This window comes from Diorhabda carinulata, chromosome 3, assembly GCF_026250575.1.
Source record: "Diorhabda carinulata isolate Delta chromosome 3, icDioCari1.1, whole genome shotgun sequence".
NCBI lineage: Eukaryota > Metazoa > Arthropoda > Insecta > Coleoptera > Chrysomelidae > Diorhabda > Diorhabda carinulata.
The window spans coordinates 5,400,012-5,418,301 of record NC_079462.1 but is presented as its reverse complement, the minus strand read 5'-3'; the positions used below and the strand labels follow the sequence as shown (position 1 = coordinate 5,418,301).

At 31.9% G+C, this 18,290-nt stretch overlaps 1 protein-coding gene across 1 annotated transcript in view; it reads left to right on the top strand.

Moving 5' to 3' along the window:
• LOC130891370 (nephrin) overlaps positions 1 to 18,290 on the top strand; it is a 526,229-nt gene that overhangs the window by 435,164 nt on the left and 72,775 nt on the right. Inside the window, exons 8-9 of the mRNA XM_057796033.1 lie at positions 5,113 to 5,243; positions 5,303 to 5,462. Of these exons, the coding sequence (XP_057652016.1) occupies positions 5,113 to 5,243; positions 5,303 to 5,462 (291 nt within the window). The remainder of the gene's footprint in view (positions 1 to 5,112; positions 5,244 to 5,302; positions 5,463 to 18,290) is intronic.

Genomic DNA, 18,290 nt, shown 5'->3' with positions numbered 1-18,290 from the left:
TTGAATAAAATCAAATTTTTTGCCTCGATTTATAATTGTGGGTGTAGTGTGGAGCCACCACTATAATCCTGAATAAAAAAAACATTCAGGTTTCAGCGACCGAAAAACGGTTATCAACGTTTTTTGTGTTTAGCGACTATTTCCAAAAAAGTAAAACAATAATAGTAGAGTGTTATGGATCATGGATTGATAAGGTGAAAAGAGAAATTTCAAAAACGACTGCTTTTTATTAAAAAGAAAACCCTTATTCCTCATCATAACGTGTGCCATGGCTAAAATTAACGAGTTGCACTGCAAATTAGTTGACCACCGTATTCAGCAGATCTAGTTCCCAACGTCATTTTTCTGTTTCCTAGCCTTCAAGTTTCACTTGCAGTTATTTTCATAAATATTTTGAGGAGAAAAATGGTAGCTAATATTTGAAAGGGTTAAGAATGTTAAAACACCAATGGCCTTAAGAAGACATGTTGAAAAATAAAAATTCTCAGATTGTTCTGAGCTTTTCTGATAGATAGAATAGTATTTTCATTTGTATTACTGTTTGAATGATGTATTTAAATATATAAGGCCAATAACAGCTCCTATGTTTCAGAATTGGTCGCTCCAAAGAAAAAAGTATCTAGAATTATGAATAATTATCAGATCTGCAATTTTTGTCGCGAAAAAACCTTTTCTTTTCGTGTGTCATATTGATGAGAGTCTTCATTTATGATGGTGTCTTAAACAATCTCATCAATTTTCGGTTTAGTGCAACTTTTTCGATGTCTAAATTGACTGTTTAAAGTTGTAAATCAAATATGTTTTGTATCTTTCGTTTTTACTTCCTGCAAAGTGTCAATTATCTACGGAAACTGTGAATTGAAAATAATAAATAAAATAACTCATTACATTCGTAATACTAATGAGAAATATTTTTATAATGATATTTTCTTCCCTTTTCAATCTTCATAATCCGTACCTGGGATCCTATTACGATTTAAATCAACACAACCAATGTTTTCATTATACGAACATTTATTTTCCTTTCATCTGCAATTTCAAAATGTCGATATTGTGTTTATGTGTGAATTTGACTGATAGGAGTATCTATATGAGAGACTCCGATACTATTTATTTAAAATGATTAACAACCGTACCAATAACAACAGCATCCAACGTTCATGTGCATAATATACCGATCGTTACACACCTGTGTCTGTCTCTATTGACGCAACAGTTGGCGAAATGACACATTTAAATATCATGGGTCTTTTTATTCTTTTTATTCATACACAAATTTTCTGTTTCTCTTTCCTGTCCACGCTATTTTTCTTTGTTTTGAAATTCTGGCGATTGGTTTAATTACGGGTTCTATATTCAAGTATTCTTCAATGGTTTCGTTTCTTATTCGATATTCCTTATACACTGGCTGAGTACTTCATTTCTGCTACTTGAATTTCGCTTTTGAGTGAATTTCCAAGTAGGTACCCAGCTTTCACGACAATGTATAAGGCTGGTCTAAATATTTATTCATACACGTTTTTATTATTATTTTGTTGACATAAAACATTCACCACAGCTTCTTTATGTCTATATCAGAATATTCGAAACTCTTCTCTTGTATCTCATCTATTTTTATTTTGTTTTTTTTCCACTACCATTATTTCTTCCTCTACATTATTGGTATTCATATTCTTTATTCTAATCCCTGCTTCCCTGCTAAACAAACTCAACTCCAACTATTCTAATATTTCTCTATCCTATTTGTATAACTTTCCGTTTTTGTTTTCACTTCCAATACAATATCCATTTCCATTGTAAATACCACCGGTGTCAGTACTTTAGTCTTAAAATTTATTTTGTCGTGAAACTCTCGATGTGGTCATTACTTTTACTCACCTATTTGCTAGTTGTTCCATAAAAACATTCGATGTTGCTTTTCAACTCCTCTTTGTTATGAACTTCTCCATATTTCATTCTTTCGACCACTGACAAATATTTTTTAAATGTCGAAAAAACCAATATAACGGTATTATTTCTCTGAAGCTGCTATTCGACTACTTCAATTTGTTATTTATCATAATTCTCAGTCTACTTTCTAAGTGCTTTCGTGATTTTTGACACAGAGCTAAAATGTTTTGCATCTATAACTATTGCAGTCACTGCTTTACCTCTTTCCAGCTTCTGTACTGCTTGATCAACATCTACTGCTCTTATAAGTTTTTCGTTTCCGTTGTTTTCTAGTTCTATACTCTACTACACTACTATACCATTCTCACGGCATCCTCCCCTCCGCTCTATACTTTATTACCTTCTTTATAACTTTAAAGGAGAGGTTTTGATTGCCTTTACTGTCTTTGACCTGTCTTCTTACTTTACTATAAAATTAAATGTCTCCTTTCAACTACGTCCTACGAATCAAAATCCATGCTTTTATTTGAAGGGCAATGTCATTGGCAAAATAATAACTTTTATTTCACAACATTTCAGCTCTAGATACAGCTACAGCTAGTTACCAAATGTTTCAAAGAAACAGAAAATATATTGAAACAACTTCGTTAGTCTGAAATTACTTCCAAAAAAGCTTTTTTCATGTTTGAGAACAGAAAGTAATCGAAGAGAGCCAAATTAGGTTAGATATAAAATCGTAACTAACGCAAGTCCATTTATTTTTTTGCAAAAATAACGTCGTGCTTGAGCAAAACTTTTCTTCAACAAATTGGTGATTAAAACGTGTCATCAAATCATTATTGGCTAGTTTTGCCTTCCTTCTAACTAAATATTTCACCTTTTGAATCTAAAAACACTGTTCCTATGACCTTATTGACCGAAAACTAGGTTTTGGCTTTCCGACGAGCTCCATCAGCTGGTGAAATTCCTTTTCTAGATTTAAGTATGTATTTATGAAACCATATCTCATTCCATCTTTAGATTATCTACTTTGTACTTGATAAGTTGAATTTATCCTAACTGAAATCTCATGATGGAAAAGTTCAACGGAACTGATGGAGTAATAGTTATTTACGTAACTATTTATTAAGAGAGCGATATTGTTCAACAAGAGTAATATTTGCCAAAACAAGCGCCAGCGAGTTTTGCAAATTACGCGGGACGGTTAGCAGGATATTTTGATGAAAGAAAATGTAGAAAGATTTATAAAAGACGCTGAAGACGCATCAGTTTTGTTGACCTTCCCAAAAAATATAGAAATACTAGACCTCCTGCTGTAAAGCCCGACAGATTTTTTGTGCATGTGTATTATAATGGAAAATGTCGCATACAACTAATGTGCAAAAATACTATTGGAAAATTACCATCAAAAATTGCTCACTACCTGGGTCTATCTCACGTTGAAGGATATACAGGACATTGTTTTCAGACGTTTTTCAGCATCTCTCTTGGTAGACTCAAGAGATTCTGAAAATAAAGCAACATAGAGGTTAGAAATCGAATGGTGTAGCCGAAGGCTAGAAAATTAGAAAATGTAAAAAGAATTTCAGAAAAAATTTTTGGTAAAGTCCCTGGCATACATATAGATATAACATTCAAGAAAATATTCACCCAGAAAATGAACTTACTTTAAATCACTGTGTCTTTAATGATGTTTTACATAAATAATATATGAAGGTTATGAAAAATGTGATGTTTCCTAATGTCAAGGAGTATCACATTTAATAGCGTAATTGGATAAAATAATTATTTAAATTTCAACTCAAGTTTTGATGAGATATAATACTATTCACACTCAAATAGTAGTCGAATGCTTTTTAGTGTTTTCAAACATTCGTTGATATGTATCACAATCTTCTTTAAGACAATAACATTTGGTAGCAGCAAGGTGGAAGTCCAATATCAATATTGCGAGGCAATATCTAAATAATATGTTTCCAAGAAGATCGATTTGTAGGACTTGGTTTCAACGAATGACCGTCGCCCTTTAACTGTTTCCTTAGGATATTTCAAAGAAGTTTTACAAATAAAGAACCTGTTAATATTTCTTAACTGGAAAAAAGGATTACCACACAGCAGAAAGTTTTAAAAATCACGTGGATTATTTTGCTAAAAAAAAATCATACAAAACGCACAAAGATATCAATCATCAATTACAGCTTTTATTGTGTTATTGTGATAAATATTACCTACAATAAACCGCACGAGGTTCAAAGGAAAATTTCTGTCATATAATAAGTTAACTACATGTTAATATTCTTTCAGGTCGAAAGCTTTGATCAGATCCATAAGAAAATAAGTAGTCTACTCAAAGCAGTATTACTGAAATACCGTGATTATGGAATTAATTATGTTATCGATTATATCCAGTGGATTGTTTAATGAATCATCAATGGTCTCTAGCAGTTGTTTCCCGTGCATCTGATATCCTCATTATTAGTGGATCGTTAACCCACTATTTAGAAAAGTTGACAAAATTGACCACGATGAAGAAACTAAACCACAAATAATGCATAACCCGATATAAAACATTGCGCGTTGTAAACGTTTCCTTGCAAAATTCCTCCCTCCATTAACGGCAGATGAAATAGCAACACACTAAAAGGAATTAATTTCAAATACTCACACCACAGCTATCATAAAATCTTTTATGAGATAATTGGCTTCGGAGGCGCCATCAACAATGACTATCAAATCTTATAGCTTCAGCTAATGTTTCTTTCTCAAAATACAATTCGGTAATGGTATAGTTAAATACGAAATAACATCTTAATATTATTAGATTGGCTTCATTAGCAAGAGTGAGGACAATGCTTCTCATTGGGATATAAATTTTCTAACAATTGAATTAGACTCAGTGGTGTTTGAGAAGGAATAATGGCAGTTTCAGAATATAATCCTTTTGGTATATACAATGAAATTATCTTTTAGTGGAAACATAAAACATAACCAGGAATAAGACAAAACGAATTACGTATGAATCATTCCATTATTGCTCACTTTTTTCATTCGAGGAGAAAATTAGACACGATCTTAAAGAATATCAAAAAGTTTTTCTGACAATTAAATAAGCACATTCGTAAATTTTGTTGGCATATAATTTGCAATTGTTACGCTTACATAACATTTTCCTACAGGGCCAATTCACTGTTATTTCAAACATTAAGACATTTTACGTTCCAGATGTACCGATTGTAACCTTGAGAATGGGAACCACATTGAACCCTGAGGATATCAAAGAAGGGGATGACGTTTATTTCGAATGTCTGGTACAATCAAATCCGAAATCACATAAATTGACTTGGTATCACAATGTAAGTATCATCTTCCATCTTACATGAACAGTTGTTTTAATCGATTTTCATTTTTGCAGGGAGTGGAAATATTCCAAAATAACGGAGCAGGTGTAATAATGACTGACCAAAGTCTAGTTCTACAAAAAGTTACCAGATCCACTGCTGGAAATTATACCTGTATGGCAACCAACCTTGAAGGAAAGGGGGTTAGTAATCCTGTGAAATTGATAGTCAGATGTAAGTAAATAATTCAATTTTTAATATGAATTTTTCTATAATAATGGGAGCTTGTGATAATTTTATAATCAGCTTTATTTATGATGTACTATGATATATAAATTGGTTGATAAGCTATACAGGGTGTAAGTATTTTCAATAAATAATGACAATTTATGATTATTCTCTTCAGAATTTCTCTTTATGGCGAACGATTTCCTTGGCATAGACAACGATCTAAAAATCTACATATATCCTAAATCATAAATTTTATCGATTTACACAAAATTTGTTTGTTGAAAAATCTATTTAAAAATTCATTTTTGATATCATTAGATCGCACAAGTTGTCCCTGTAAAGTTAAGGATTGTTAACTAATGGGCATGACCCGTCCCTGGCTTTCAGATAGTTCAGTATCTTCAATCTTCAAAGACTGAATGTGAACTGTTTACCTTTAGTCTATGAAGACGACAACTTGGTTATAAAACCGTGCGAAGCGTGAATAGTGTGTTCAGTATGAATATCACTAGGGTTCCAAAAATTGAGCTACTGGGAAATATCCAGTGACTTTTCATTACTTTTTATTCGTTCTCTTCAAATTTGCAGCATATTCCTCCAAAATACATAATACGATTGTAATAATTCAGAAAAGTATTATGCATAATGAAAATATTGTATTTTCCAAAATTATGATATGAAGAACTTACAAATGATCAACGAAAAGAATACTAGAATGGCGTCCCAGGGATGAAACAAACAGGACCAAGGGAAGACCACCAACGCAATGGATGGACGATGCTAAAAGTATATCTTCCGACTGGATATAAGAAGTCCAAGACCTAGTAAAATGGTTGAAGTTGAAAGAAGTTCAAATGAAGCAGTGAACGAGACAGGCCGCTAAATGGTGATGATGATGATTCCATGTTCACTTCCCGCACTATTCTAAAAACTTTTCAGTCCAAACGTTTTTTTATAATTATTTTTTGTTCATGACTAACACTATTCGAACCATATAATCTTGATTCAAAAGAACTCGGATGAGCATAATTCACTTTGAAGCAAATGCAAAAAACTGTATGGAATAAAAATTTGTCCTTACAAATATTTAGTGAACTGCGTAATACTTAATAATAAAAGTCTATTCATATCTTTACTATCGCAAGAGTATTTTTTTATATTAAACCGGAGAATCTGTAGAGCTCATAAAAATTTGTGGGTTGCTTTTAACCCCTAAAAACTCTTTTATACTCCATAATTAAATGATTATCATGACATCATTAGTTTCATGCATTATTTTTGATTTCTTTTGCCTCTTAGTACTACTCCAAAAAGCCAGTTCTATGAAAATTAACCCCTGTTCCATTATCCTTCAATTATAAATGAGTTTTCATATTGTTTGCAGGTGAAAAAATATATATAAAAGTGTAATATTTACTATAATGAATGTAAAAAAATTTCTCCATTTTCATGAATATACAGTGCCTTCTGACGAACTCGTTTTGAACTTTCCATGATACGATTCCACAATTATTTATCGTCGATTATTTCAACGTTCTCTTTCATAAAACCCGAGAGGCAAAAGTCAATATGGTGAAGATCTAAACTTCTGGCTGCCCAACAAAAAGATGCATCAGGAACCCTCCCAATTCAATGTTCAGGGTATAGACCATAATTATAGAAATAAAATGTGCTAAAGCTTCCACACATTTTGCTCTATTCATAAATTGACCTTTCTCCAGTGATCTGGTAAATAATTTTATGAGAATTGCAATTATTTGCATTATTTAGAAGGCATACTGGTTCTATCAAATTATTTCATTCAAAATACGCGTCCAAATACTCAAAAGTTTACCAGTGTTAGTTGATTCTTAGCATTCTCAAATTCTTATCTGTTCAGAATAATATAAATTAGGTAATTCTTGAATGCTTGTCAAGTGATAGAGACGTAGCTCAAATCTTCTTGAAACCATCATGTGATCTTATTGAGAATTTATCACCTTTTAGACGTTCCACGTCTAGCGCGTTCCGATTGAGACATTTTTCTTCAATTAGAAACTGCACTATTCCCTTGGCATTTATCTTAGTATGATCAAATATATCCAGTATTTAACACATTTAGTTTAAGTTTGATTTTCCTGTAATGCACGATTGTCGGTTTTAATTAAAAAATTGACGGTATTTCTTGAATTCCCTTTTGGACTGTCTGTAACTTTTGTTTTCTCATTTGCATGGTATGTTATGTAGCTTCTGACATATCAACCTATATAACAAAAGTTTTCGGAAACAATTTGTAGTGCAATTTGGAAACAACGCAATAATGTTAACAATTCATTTATTCAATCTATCAAGTCTATCAATCAAATCAGCCAATTTTAGAAGACATCTCCCTATATAAATATGTGTATCCAACGGCTATCCCCTGATATGCCTGACATAAGAAAGTGCTTCAGATATGGCACATCAGACCACAACTTTATCTTCAATTTCTTCTTGGATGAAAATTTTTTTATCTTATCCATATAAAATCCATCATTGTTTGTAATTTCTGAATGTGACCATGATCTTGTTGATGCAGAACAGCATATCGGAATTCTAAGTAAATGATCTTCAGACATTTCTCCTTTTTCTGATGTTTAACTCCCTTCCTTTATTGTTCTTGACTGATGGTCATGTGTGGGAGCCCGAAATCGACGAGACAACCTTCGAGTTGATGTTTCTAATTTGCCTTCTGCCTATTCCACTAATCTATTTGATTGGGCAATAATCAAAGCTTCAGGTCGCCTACTTTATGGAAGAATTCAACATATTATTCCTTTTTCACATTCTTTTATTGTTTCATAAATGGTCAAAAGTACAATGTTCTGCTCTCTAAATTCACAATGTCAGTTTTGGACAACGGTTCAACTAAACTGTATATATTTTTTCGGATATCTAGCTTACACGCCATAACTAAATTGAAATTTGACAAAAATTGAAATGACATATGAAAATTTTAAACATTATAAAATCTTCCAAGTTATTCCAAGAAATAAATTGAAGGCAATTTTTTCCTAAAACATATAATTTTTCATCGAATATTTATCGTCTACTTATGTCACCTTGACATAATGTGATATCCAAACATTGCACAAAATAAATAAATGATTAAGGGAAAACTCGTTTGTGAAAATATATTTACTGGGTGACATGATATAATCAGTTTTTTTCATTACGGCATTATCTTGAGGTCAAAACAGTTTAGAATAAACATTACAATATGAAAATCTGATAATGTTTAATTCTTCATTACTGTGTTATTTGTTTTTGGAACAAAACCAGCACCGTAAAAGCCTACAGATATTGCAAAGCAATAAATATTGATATTAAGTTGAGAGCTATATTTCTACTGACCTCAATTGTAGCGAAATTTACAATTGTAGATCGCTATTTGTAGAATATCTATCTAGAGTTATTTATACGCCTGTAGCATGAGTCGATCCGATCGGCCTTTAGCATATAAGGAATATTAAAAATATCCCCTTCCCACTTTCTCCTCATATCCTCGATTCTCCTCGTCTCTTTGACTAAGGCGAGGATTTCCTTTCTAGTGATATGAATACAGCTCGAAGCATATTCGATATCTCTACCAGTGTTACATTTTTCACTTAACGTTTTATTTTTAAACGTGTCAGAGAACGAAACATGGAATTAGACTCCGTTTATAGATTCTAGTTTCGTATTTCAAGCTTATAAGAGAATGTGATGTTGAATGAAATATAAATGAAGCTCTAATCGGCATTCGACGTAGATATATTTGACGATCCCTGAAAAATGTTCTTCCATTTTACCCATTGCAATAATTTTGCAGCTTAATATTATTTCGATTGTGTTGAAATATGTGGACGACGAGAACGAGTCTGCTTTTAACTCTTTTAACAGCTCTACTGGAAGCATTATAAATTAATTGCTGAATAAAAACGAGATGACGCGAATTTTGAATGTAGTGCGTGGGTAAATTGTGGAAATTTCAACGGAATGAAAGAGCATAAAAAATAAATTGGTAAAATTAAATAAAGTACTTTGGAATTTGGTACGTTCACAAAACAACCATTGTTCCCTCGCTTTTATCATTTCAATTTCATACGAATTTACATTCACAAATGCAGTTCTGCCAATTACACAGGGTGTCCGATTATTGGTGATTGGACTGAAACAGTTATATCGTAAGAAGTTACCGAGTTAATAATGAACAACAAAGATCTAGAATTCAATCATTGAAATTATTCGAAACAATCTAAAATTAAACTAAAAGCATATATTGCATAAAGAGTTATATTGAGTTCGTAAAAGCCAGGAGTAGTTGGGATGCTGAGGACCACGTTTCATACCACGTTTTAGGTGGTCGTCCAGGAGGTCGAGTTGTGTCTTTTTCTTTGCAATTTTTGCTAACCGTTCATTTGGCATTCTGTCAACATGGTCTCTCCATTCTCTTCTGCGGCTCCTTGCCCATCTTACTACATCCTGAATATCGCACATGTCTATCCAACAGAATTACCATAGCCTTGTTGTAAAGTCACGAAATGCGCATTTCAAACGGATAAAAATCAGCAAGATCCATGATTGGTTAAGAAACTTTTTGTGGCATTACAAAAAGCCTTATTAAATCGTCTATAAACACAAGATGGACAAAACGTCCTAAATTTCGTGGTTTCCAAAGACAATACACAATTGAAAAATGATTTATCATCTGCTACTAACTATTGACCACAAGTTCCCAGCCTTTTTCCCTTATAGACCATTTACAGGCTTTAGTAGACCCGCTGCTGGGATATTTCTACACTGATCAAAATTTACTTAGTAGCCCAGTTTATCGTTAATTAGTCAGCCCTTCGATCACATTTTTGAATATGGTATATTGGAGACTTATCAACAAACTAAATTTTCAAATGAAGAAAATAAATCGTTACTACAAAAACATATTTTTTTACTGTGTTCTCCAATTCTTTTCAAATAGCTTTGAACAAACGATACCACTGATTACTCTACACACATTTATCTGAATTCGAACATATTTTATCAAGCCCTATACGATTATGAAATGTCCTAACGACCAAATAAAAAATTTATCTTTGTGTAGTGCAAAGATAAACTAATAAATGAAATTTTGAAGCGAATTGTTATATTTACAATGCCAATTCGAGATATCACTACATTCAAATATTGTTCCGGATGAAAATAATCAAGAAAAAATGTTTGAACTTATCACAAAACAAATCTCAACATGAATTTCATAAACAAAACTTGTATGTTCAACAGTAGTTTCAATTCTATTTGAAAAGACACTTTTTCAACATTCCATACAACCATACATGTCACTTATAGGTTGAACAGAAATTGTTATAACCATTGTATCATAAATTTTTGAGTAATACCTGTTATTTCCAGGTAATAATGTGTAGGTATTGTTGAAATAATTCTTGAAATATAAAATTACTGCAGTCCTGCAAACTATTCCATAAGAATGACAAAGATTTAACCTAGAATCCATATTTGTTCGATGAAAACCGTATTCGTATTATCAACACACTGTTACATTGCATTAATAGCTATTGTAACTTCATGCATACATTACGTGATTGATATTTTGAAAGTGACCTAATTTCAAATCTGAATATCTACTGGAATTATTATTGGAATTGAAATGAAGTAATGGCGATGAAGGGAGTAATAACTACAATTTATAAGTTTACATTGGATCTTTTATTGGAAAATTGTGTAATTGAAACGGTTTTATGATGATCTTAAACGTCAAAATATTTCCAGACCATAGATAAGATGAGTTGTAGGCTAATCAACAAAATTTTTCTACATTTCAATGTTTTTCTTATGTAAGTAACACGATGTTTCATAGTGTATATCTACGTATATATAAAAATCTACTCCTATCTCCTAAACCATAAATTTGTTGTCCTTGTAAATGTTACGGATTATTAACCATTGGACATGATCCCCCTCTGGCCTTCAGTTAGTAGTGTAGAATTATTTATTGCGTCCATAACACTATATAGACTTAAGTAATCGTCTATTAAAAATTCATTAAGTTTTAATATATAATTTAGAAAATATACTTAACTATAAGTTCTGATTTCGCTACCTTTGAGAGCCTATAACTCAAAAACAAGGGCTCTTTTGAAAAAAAGTTTTTTTTCCACGTCATCAATCACTTCCGAATTTTTTGCATCAAGTCCCAGAACACCCTGTATATATATGTGTGTGTGTATTTGTGTGCATTCACATGGTGAAACAAACCGGTATTTCAATTCTAAAAATGTTTTCTCAACTTTCTAAATGCTTTAACTTATATTTCAATGAATTTTGACAATAAGGGGTAGTTTTCACATATTGCTATAGGGTAGATTTTTAAGTTAATCCATGCGTCTTGATATAATTAATTGAGGTGATACAATATTTTTACCTTTGTTCACTGGACTAATAAATGCAGTAATAATATTTAGTGCTATTTAATCTTTAACCGCAAATTATCCAAACACTTAGATAAAATCTTTACTTCGGCGTATTTTATGAAACTTATTATGGTGCATTTTCATTTAAATGAAATGAGACAGTGCTTCAACCTCCCGGAAGTAAACTCCATACAAGAAACATCCGCAGCGGTTATGTAATTACTTATTCCTACTACTTAGCGATTAGGCAAATAACTTATTACTTATAGTTGATAAACTAGGAAACTTCATCGCTGAGAACGGAACATGGTTTTGAGGAAAAGATGGAATTTCCTTTACTCCCTTTTAAATTTAATTGGGTACGTAAGAGAAATTTAGATTATGCCTTTTATTTGAAGTGTACATTCTACGTACAAAGATATTCAGTGAAGGATGAATAAAGGATATCCTAAAAAAACATAGATGGCACAAATATTGTTTTTCGGAAGAAATGGTTCTGAGGATTGATAAGATTGTATTATTAGGAGAAATACAAAACCAAAAACATTCAGTACATATCGTTAGTTTTTCTACTAAATTTTGCAATTATTCTCCAAGCTTTTTTGGTGTCAGTTCAATGCTTTCAATGTGAATAAAAATATAAATTATAATTAACGTTATTTCATTTGGAAATATCCTTTCCTTAACAACAAAAGCTCAAAGGTAGCAATAGATTTATGAAACGTTACTGCTACCCAAGCTTTTACAACAGTCTCAAATTAAAAACTTATTTAACGGAATTTTCATTGAAAGATAAAGTTGATATAATGAAATAAAAATATTGATGGAGAAAATTATGGTTGTTGATCCGCTTAAGTTTTTGTTGTTTAAGTTTTCAATGGCACAACTCCTTTCTTTCTGCCTAGATTGTACGACAATCGTGAGTCCCGCCGATTGTGAAGTACGGGCTGTTATAAGATTTCTTAGTGCTAAAGGCGTAAAACCGATCGATATTCATCGTGAAATCTGTAAAGAAGAAGAAACAATAATTCATGGAATGGCGACCTTCATCATCACCCAAAAAAGTGAAATTTGAGCAAACAATTTCTGCCGAAAAATCATGTGTACAGTTTTTTGGGACAGAAAAGGAGTATTGCCTCGTAATGAAACAATAAATGCAGCGTCGTATTGTGAGACATTGAACAATCTGCGTCGTGAAATCCAGAACAAAAAACGTGGCAATTTGAGTAAAGGTATCGTTTTGCTGCATGAAAATGCCCGTCCACATGTGGCTAATCGGACCAAAGATCTCTTCAAATCTTTTCAATGGGAAACTCTAGATCATCCTCCCTACAGCCCTGATCTGGCGCCCAGCGATTACCATTTGTTCGTGCACTTGAAGAAACACCTGGTCAGCGTCTTCGAGACGATAACGAAGTCAAAACAGTTGTGATACAGTGGTTAACAAGTCAGGCCACGTTATAACAAGTGCCTCAATATTCACGGAAATTATGTAGAAAAGTAGATTAAGGTACAGGCTTTCATGTAAAATTAAAATTATTGCGATATCTTTGCACTTCTTTTTTTAATTCCAAAACGGTACTTACTTGAAAAATATGCCTCGTATTATAGTGGAATTGTTATAATAGTCATAAGCAAGACCCATGTTACTATTTTTCTTTGAGGAACGTCTATATTGATCTCTTCTGAGATTTCTGTTTTGCATCTATAGTTATGTATATTCATACACTACTTCAAGATATTACTACAAACTCAAAATTTATTTCTATTATTTATATTTCATGTTATGTTTTTCAAAGAAAAATATGTGTGAATGAATTTTTTTCAACATCCTTTCTTCACTTCGCCTCGTTTTTGGTTATTACTTGAATCAACATTCTCGAAACACTATTTGGAATTAAATTTTGACGTACCTAAACACTTTAAATCCTTTTCAAACTTACTCAAAATTCGAAAAAAATATATTTCCTATTCCTTAAATTCAATTTTGCTCAAATATTCATTTAAATAAGCAACATAATTGCCACGGAAAATTTGGTATTTTTTCCACAAATAAATCATTTTGAGGTTATTTCAAATTTCTCATGCTTGACTATTTACATATGTATATCATATGTTTGGGATCAAGTCAACTTGTAGAGTAGATTTAATTTAATTTTTTAGGAACACGAAAAAATATTTTATAATAAATCAGAACAGCTTTTCAATATATGTTTCCGATTTCTGCTGTCAAAATATTCTCAAATCATCATTGAATATAAATTTATTTTTTACTTAACAGCAATCAAAATATTCCTGACTCTTTTCGTGCAGGCAGAAGGCGAATGAATTTAATTTATTCAATTGACGTATTGGAAGGGAAGAATTTTTGAAAATAGTTATTTACGTAACTTGTTGTTGAAAAGAGCGTTATTGTTCAACAATCGTAATATTTGCCAACACAAGCGTCAGCGAGTTTTGAAAATTATGCGAGATGAACCATATCGCTCTTTTCATAACGTGTTTACGTACAACGTTTTATCTATTTATAATATTTAATAGGATCTTCAATTACAATGAACATATAAGTCAAAACAAGTCAAAAGTAATTACGTCTTCAGATAGCGAATCAGACATTCCATTTGAATTAAGAGGGTATGCAAATGCTGCAGTGGGTAGTTTAGTACTAAAAAAAATCAAGAAGTAGGTACCCCCTGGCCTTACAAAAATTTGAAAAATGATGTAAACATCAACGAAAAGGTACTACTTGCTTATTTTGGAAACTTAAATACATTAAAGGCATCGACTTTGTGGACTATATATTAAATGTTGTGATCTGAACTCACCGTGTACAAAAATGATGATATCAAGAAGAACACAATATTTTTGGCTTCCCTGAAGAGACAGTCAGCAGGATATTATCAAAAAAAATCGGAGATTTTGACAAAGGAGAATTAAGAAAGATTTATAAAAGAGGCTGAAGACGAAATATTTCTATTTACGACAGCAGGACTAAATTAACAATATGTTTTTAATTTATTATCAAATAAATCTGTTCCTTGGATCGCGATGATAATAAGGATTGCAGGAACTTGCAGAAAGCTGTACTGACATTCTTACGAGAAGGAGATATATTCTTTTCTAAAATGACAATTCCAGAGAGAGAAAAAAACTCGTTATTCGCGAATTTGTGGTAACTGTTTAAAATGTTGCTGGTGTCAATCTTATTGACCTCCCAAAAACATTAGAAATGTGAGACAGATTTTTTTCTGCGATATTATATTGAGAAATTGGAAAAGTTTCTGAGTCTAGCTAATGTTAAAGGATACACAGGACATTGGTACAAATGCTTGTTAACGTCTCTCCTGACAGACTCAGGAGCGGACATTGTGAAAATGAATTGGAAATACAACAGTGTAGCCGAAGGCTAATTTGTAAGAGTTCATTAGAAAATAATAGAAGAATATCACGGATATCACAGCTTCAAATGAAATTAACATTAGACAAGAAGCTCAAGAGATCAAATGGGTCCAGAAAATGGACCCATTTGAAATAACTGTGTTCTAAAAATGTAGTTTTCAATATTTATAAATCTAAAAATACTATTGAATTTAAATATTGAGTTAATTGTCAGCTCAGATAATGAATAAGTAGTCAGTTTTCACAGTAATTAATGAATTATTCTTTAAATCTAGTTACGTAAAGTTTTGAAACAACTAATTTTCATAACTGATATATGACGGTTATAAAAAATGTGACATTTCCTTATAAGAGTGACTCAAAGTGTCACATTTGATAGAGGAAATAGATAAACTTATTTTCATATGGAAACAATTTTCCAAAATTTCTAAAGAATACTCAAAAAAATAAAGAATTTGTTAACTTTGGGAAATATCGATCAAATCAAATAATTAATTACACAACTGGTTAGATAATTGTGAATTGAATGCGAATTGATTGCTTATCACTGTACAGCTCATGAACTATTAGCATAGGTAATAGTTCGAGATATTGGTCTAAGTAAATGTTTGCCATGTATTGTGCATATTACTGACGATTGTTCCAAGAGATTGACCTCTTAGAATGCAATTTAGACCAATATAGGAGAACAATTATCGTCAATTGATACTAGTAGTTTTTGTTATATTTTGTTCTTAAAGTTTGCTTGATAATAAAATAATAATAATATTATTTATTCGCTTAGAAATATCCGTATGATCAATCTGTCACAACTGAAATAATTCAAAGTTTTCAAATGAATTCTAACCTAAAACACCAGAGAAAATTCTTACGCACATTGTTAACTGACAATCTTATATAAACAGATCAAATCTGGTGAATGCGGTGGGTGGTCAACCGTAAATTTTAGTCGATCACCGCAATGTGATGTGCGTTATCCTAATGGAAAAGCACTTATGCAAATACGAGAGTTTTCTGCAATTTTTCACTCTATCTTATCAAACAATGACCCGTGATACTCTAACGTTATTACCTCAAGATATTCGATGAGCATATTCCCATAGTTTAAACAAAAAAGATCGTCATGACTTTTACGAAGCAAGCTCGCCACATGCAATACACTTTCTTGACTGTTTTTTCGTTCCAAGAGTGTAGAAATGGATTCAGGCTTCTTCTAAATTTATGAATCGACGCAAACATTCGACTCATTCCACTCAAACTGTTCATTCGGAAGCGCTTTTGATGCAAAGTGAACAATCGCGTAGCCCAACAGGCGGATACCTTAAGCGTGCATTAATTCTTTAGTTAGTTTATGGCAATCACTATTGATATTCCGAAAGCTTTTTCTATTTATCTAGACTTGATCTGACGATGAACTTTTTCGATGAAATCGCTAGTTGTAGCAGTGCTGGTCGTCCCGAACACTCGTCGTGAGACAAGCTGATACAGCCCAAACTTTAACGGTTGTAAATAATAGTGTAAAGTCTCAATACATAGTGTCCAATTCTTTTTTCTTTGGATTCGCTGGTTTTTCAATAACAAATATTCAGCTCCATACTCAATTTTTTCAATTTTTAGAAAAATCTTCACAAGGTGTTACTTATACGATTGTTAAGCAGAAACTAAGCGTCCGACATGACCGAAATTTTAGTGTGTTCATTAAAAATATTTCCCAATTTATACAGATAGGACCTGACATCTTCAGGTTGAGGTCGGAAACTTTTTAACAGTTCTCGTATTTCCTAATAGCCGCTTAATGGAATTGATATCTGATTCTATTATTGTGTCTGTCAAATGATATAGTTGTTGGTGTTAGGAAAAAAGTTTTCTAATTTTTCAATAAAAAATGTTTAACTGTCATTCAATGGCAATGTGCTGGTTTCAAGAATTTTCTCTCGCACTATCCATATGAACTAGCCAAGTCACCGTCAGAATCAATGACACAAAATTTCACAGCTTAATTAGTATCCAATTGCTTAGAAAAAAGAGTCATGACACTCTGAGAAATTACAAACGTTTATAATTTATCTAATATTCTAATCAAATCATTCAATTTTCGAAGTAATTATTCAATAGGACTTTTAAAATCCACCAAGAGTGTGTGAGAACGTTAAATATTCAATAGTATCATAAAACTTTATTTCTTCAGCTAGGAATGATTTCCATTAATTCGTGCCCCAGTCATATTCTACGAATCTAATTCTTGTATGAATAATATCAAATAATAAAAAAATTGGCGGAAGTTCACAGGCTGCTCCTCCTCGAATATCTTCGGTAATTGGAAGAAGGTTTCCATTGCTGTGTATTTGATAAAAATATTGATAGATCCCGTTTAGCTTCATTTAGAAAAGAAAAACACTCCATTCACATACGATGATATTCTCAATGATAAACTGATGCGAATGTATTTTTTTTCCAACATATTTTTTCGGTTGAAAAAAATTCCGACAAATGGAACATGGATAGTAGAATTGGGACGAACCCGTTCGAAAATTAACATAATTGTGTAAATTTGTGTGTAGAAATTTGCGGGAGAATCGAATACAATCGAAAACGAGCAGAATAAACAGAAGCCCGCAATTTGAATAAGATATCGAGTCTATCGAAATGATAACTTGCCTCCCATCGGAATAAAAATAAGAAAGAAAAGAGATATATGGAACGAGCTGAGCTTTGAGATATTTTTATCACTATATCCAGTGAATATTTTCAATACACTATTTGTTATACATTTAAATTATTGAGAGATTATTTGAATGTTATACAAACTGGAACGCAAGCAACGTTGTTAAGAGCTGAGTCGTTAGAGTAGTGTGACTGCAAATCGTTTATCGTTTTCTCTGTTTAACGTTTTGTATATATAACTAATATTTTGAATCAATTTCCACACAATGTGTGAATTCTTTCTCGTACAATATGAACAGCAAGTTTGAAAACGAATAAACAGAATAATAACCTCAAAATTAGT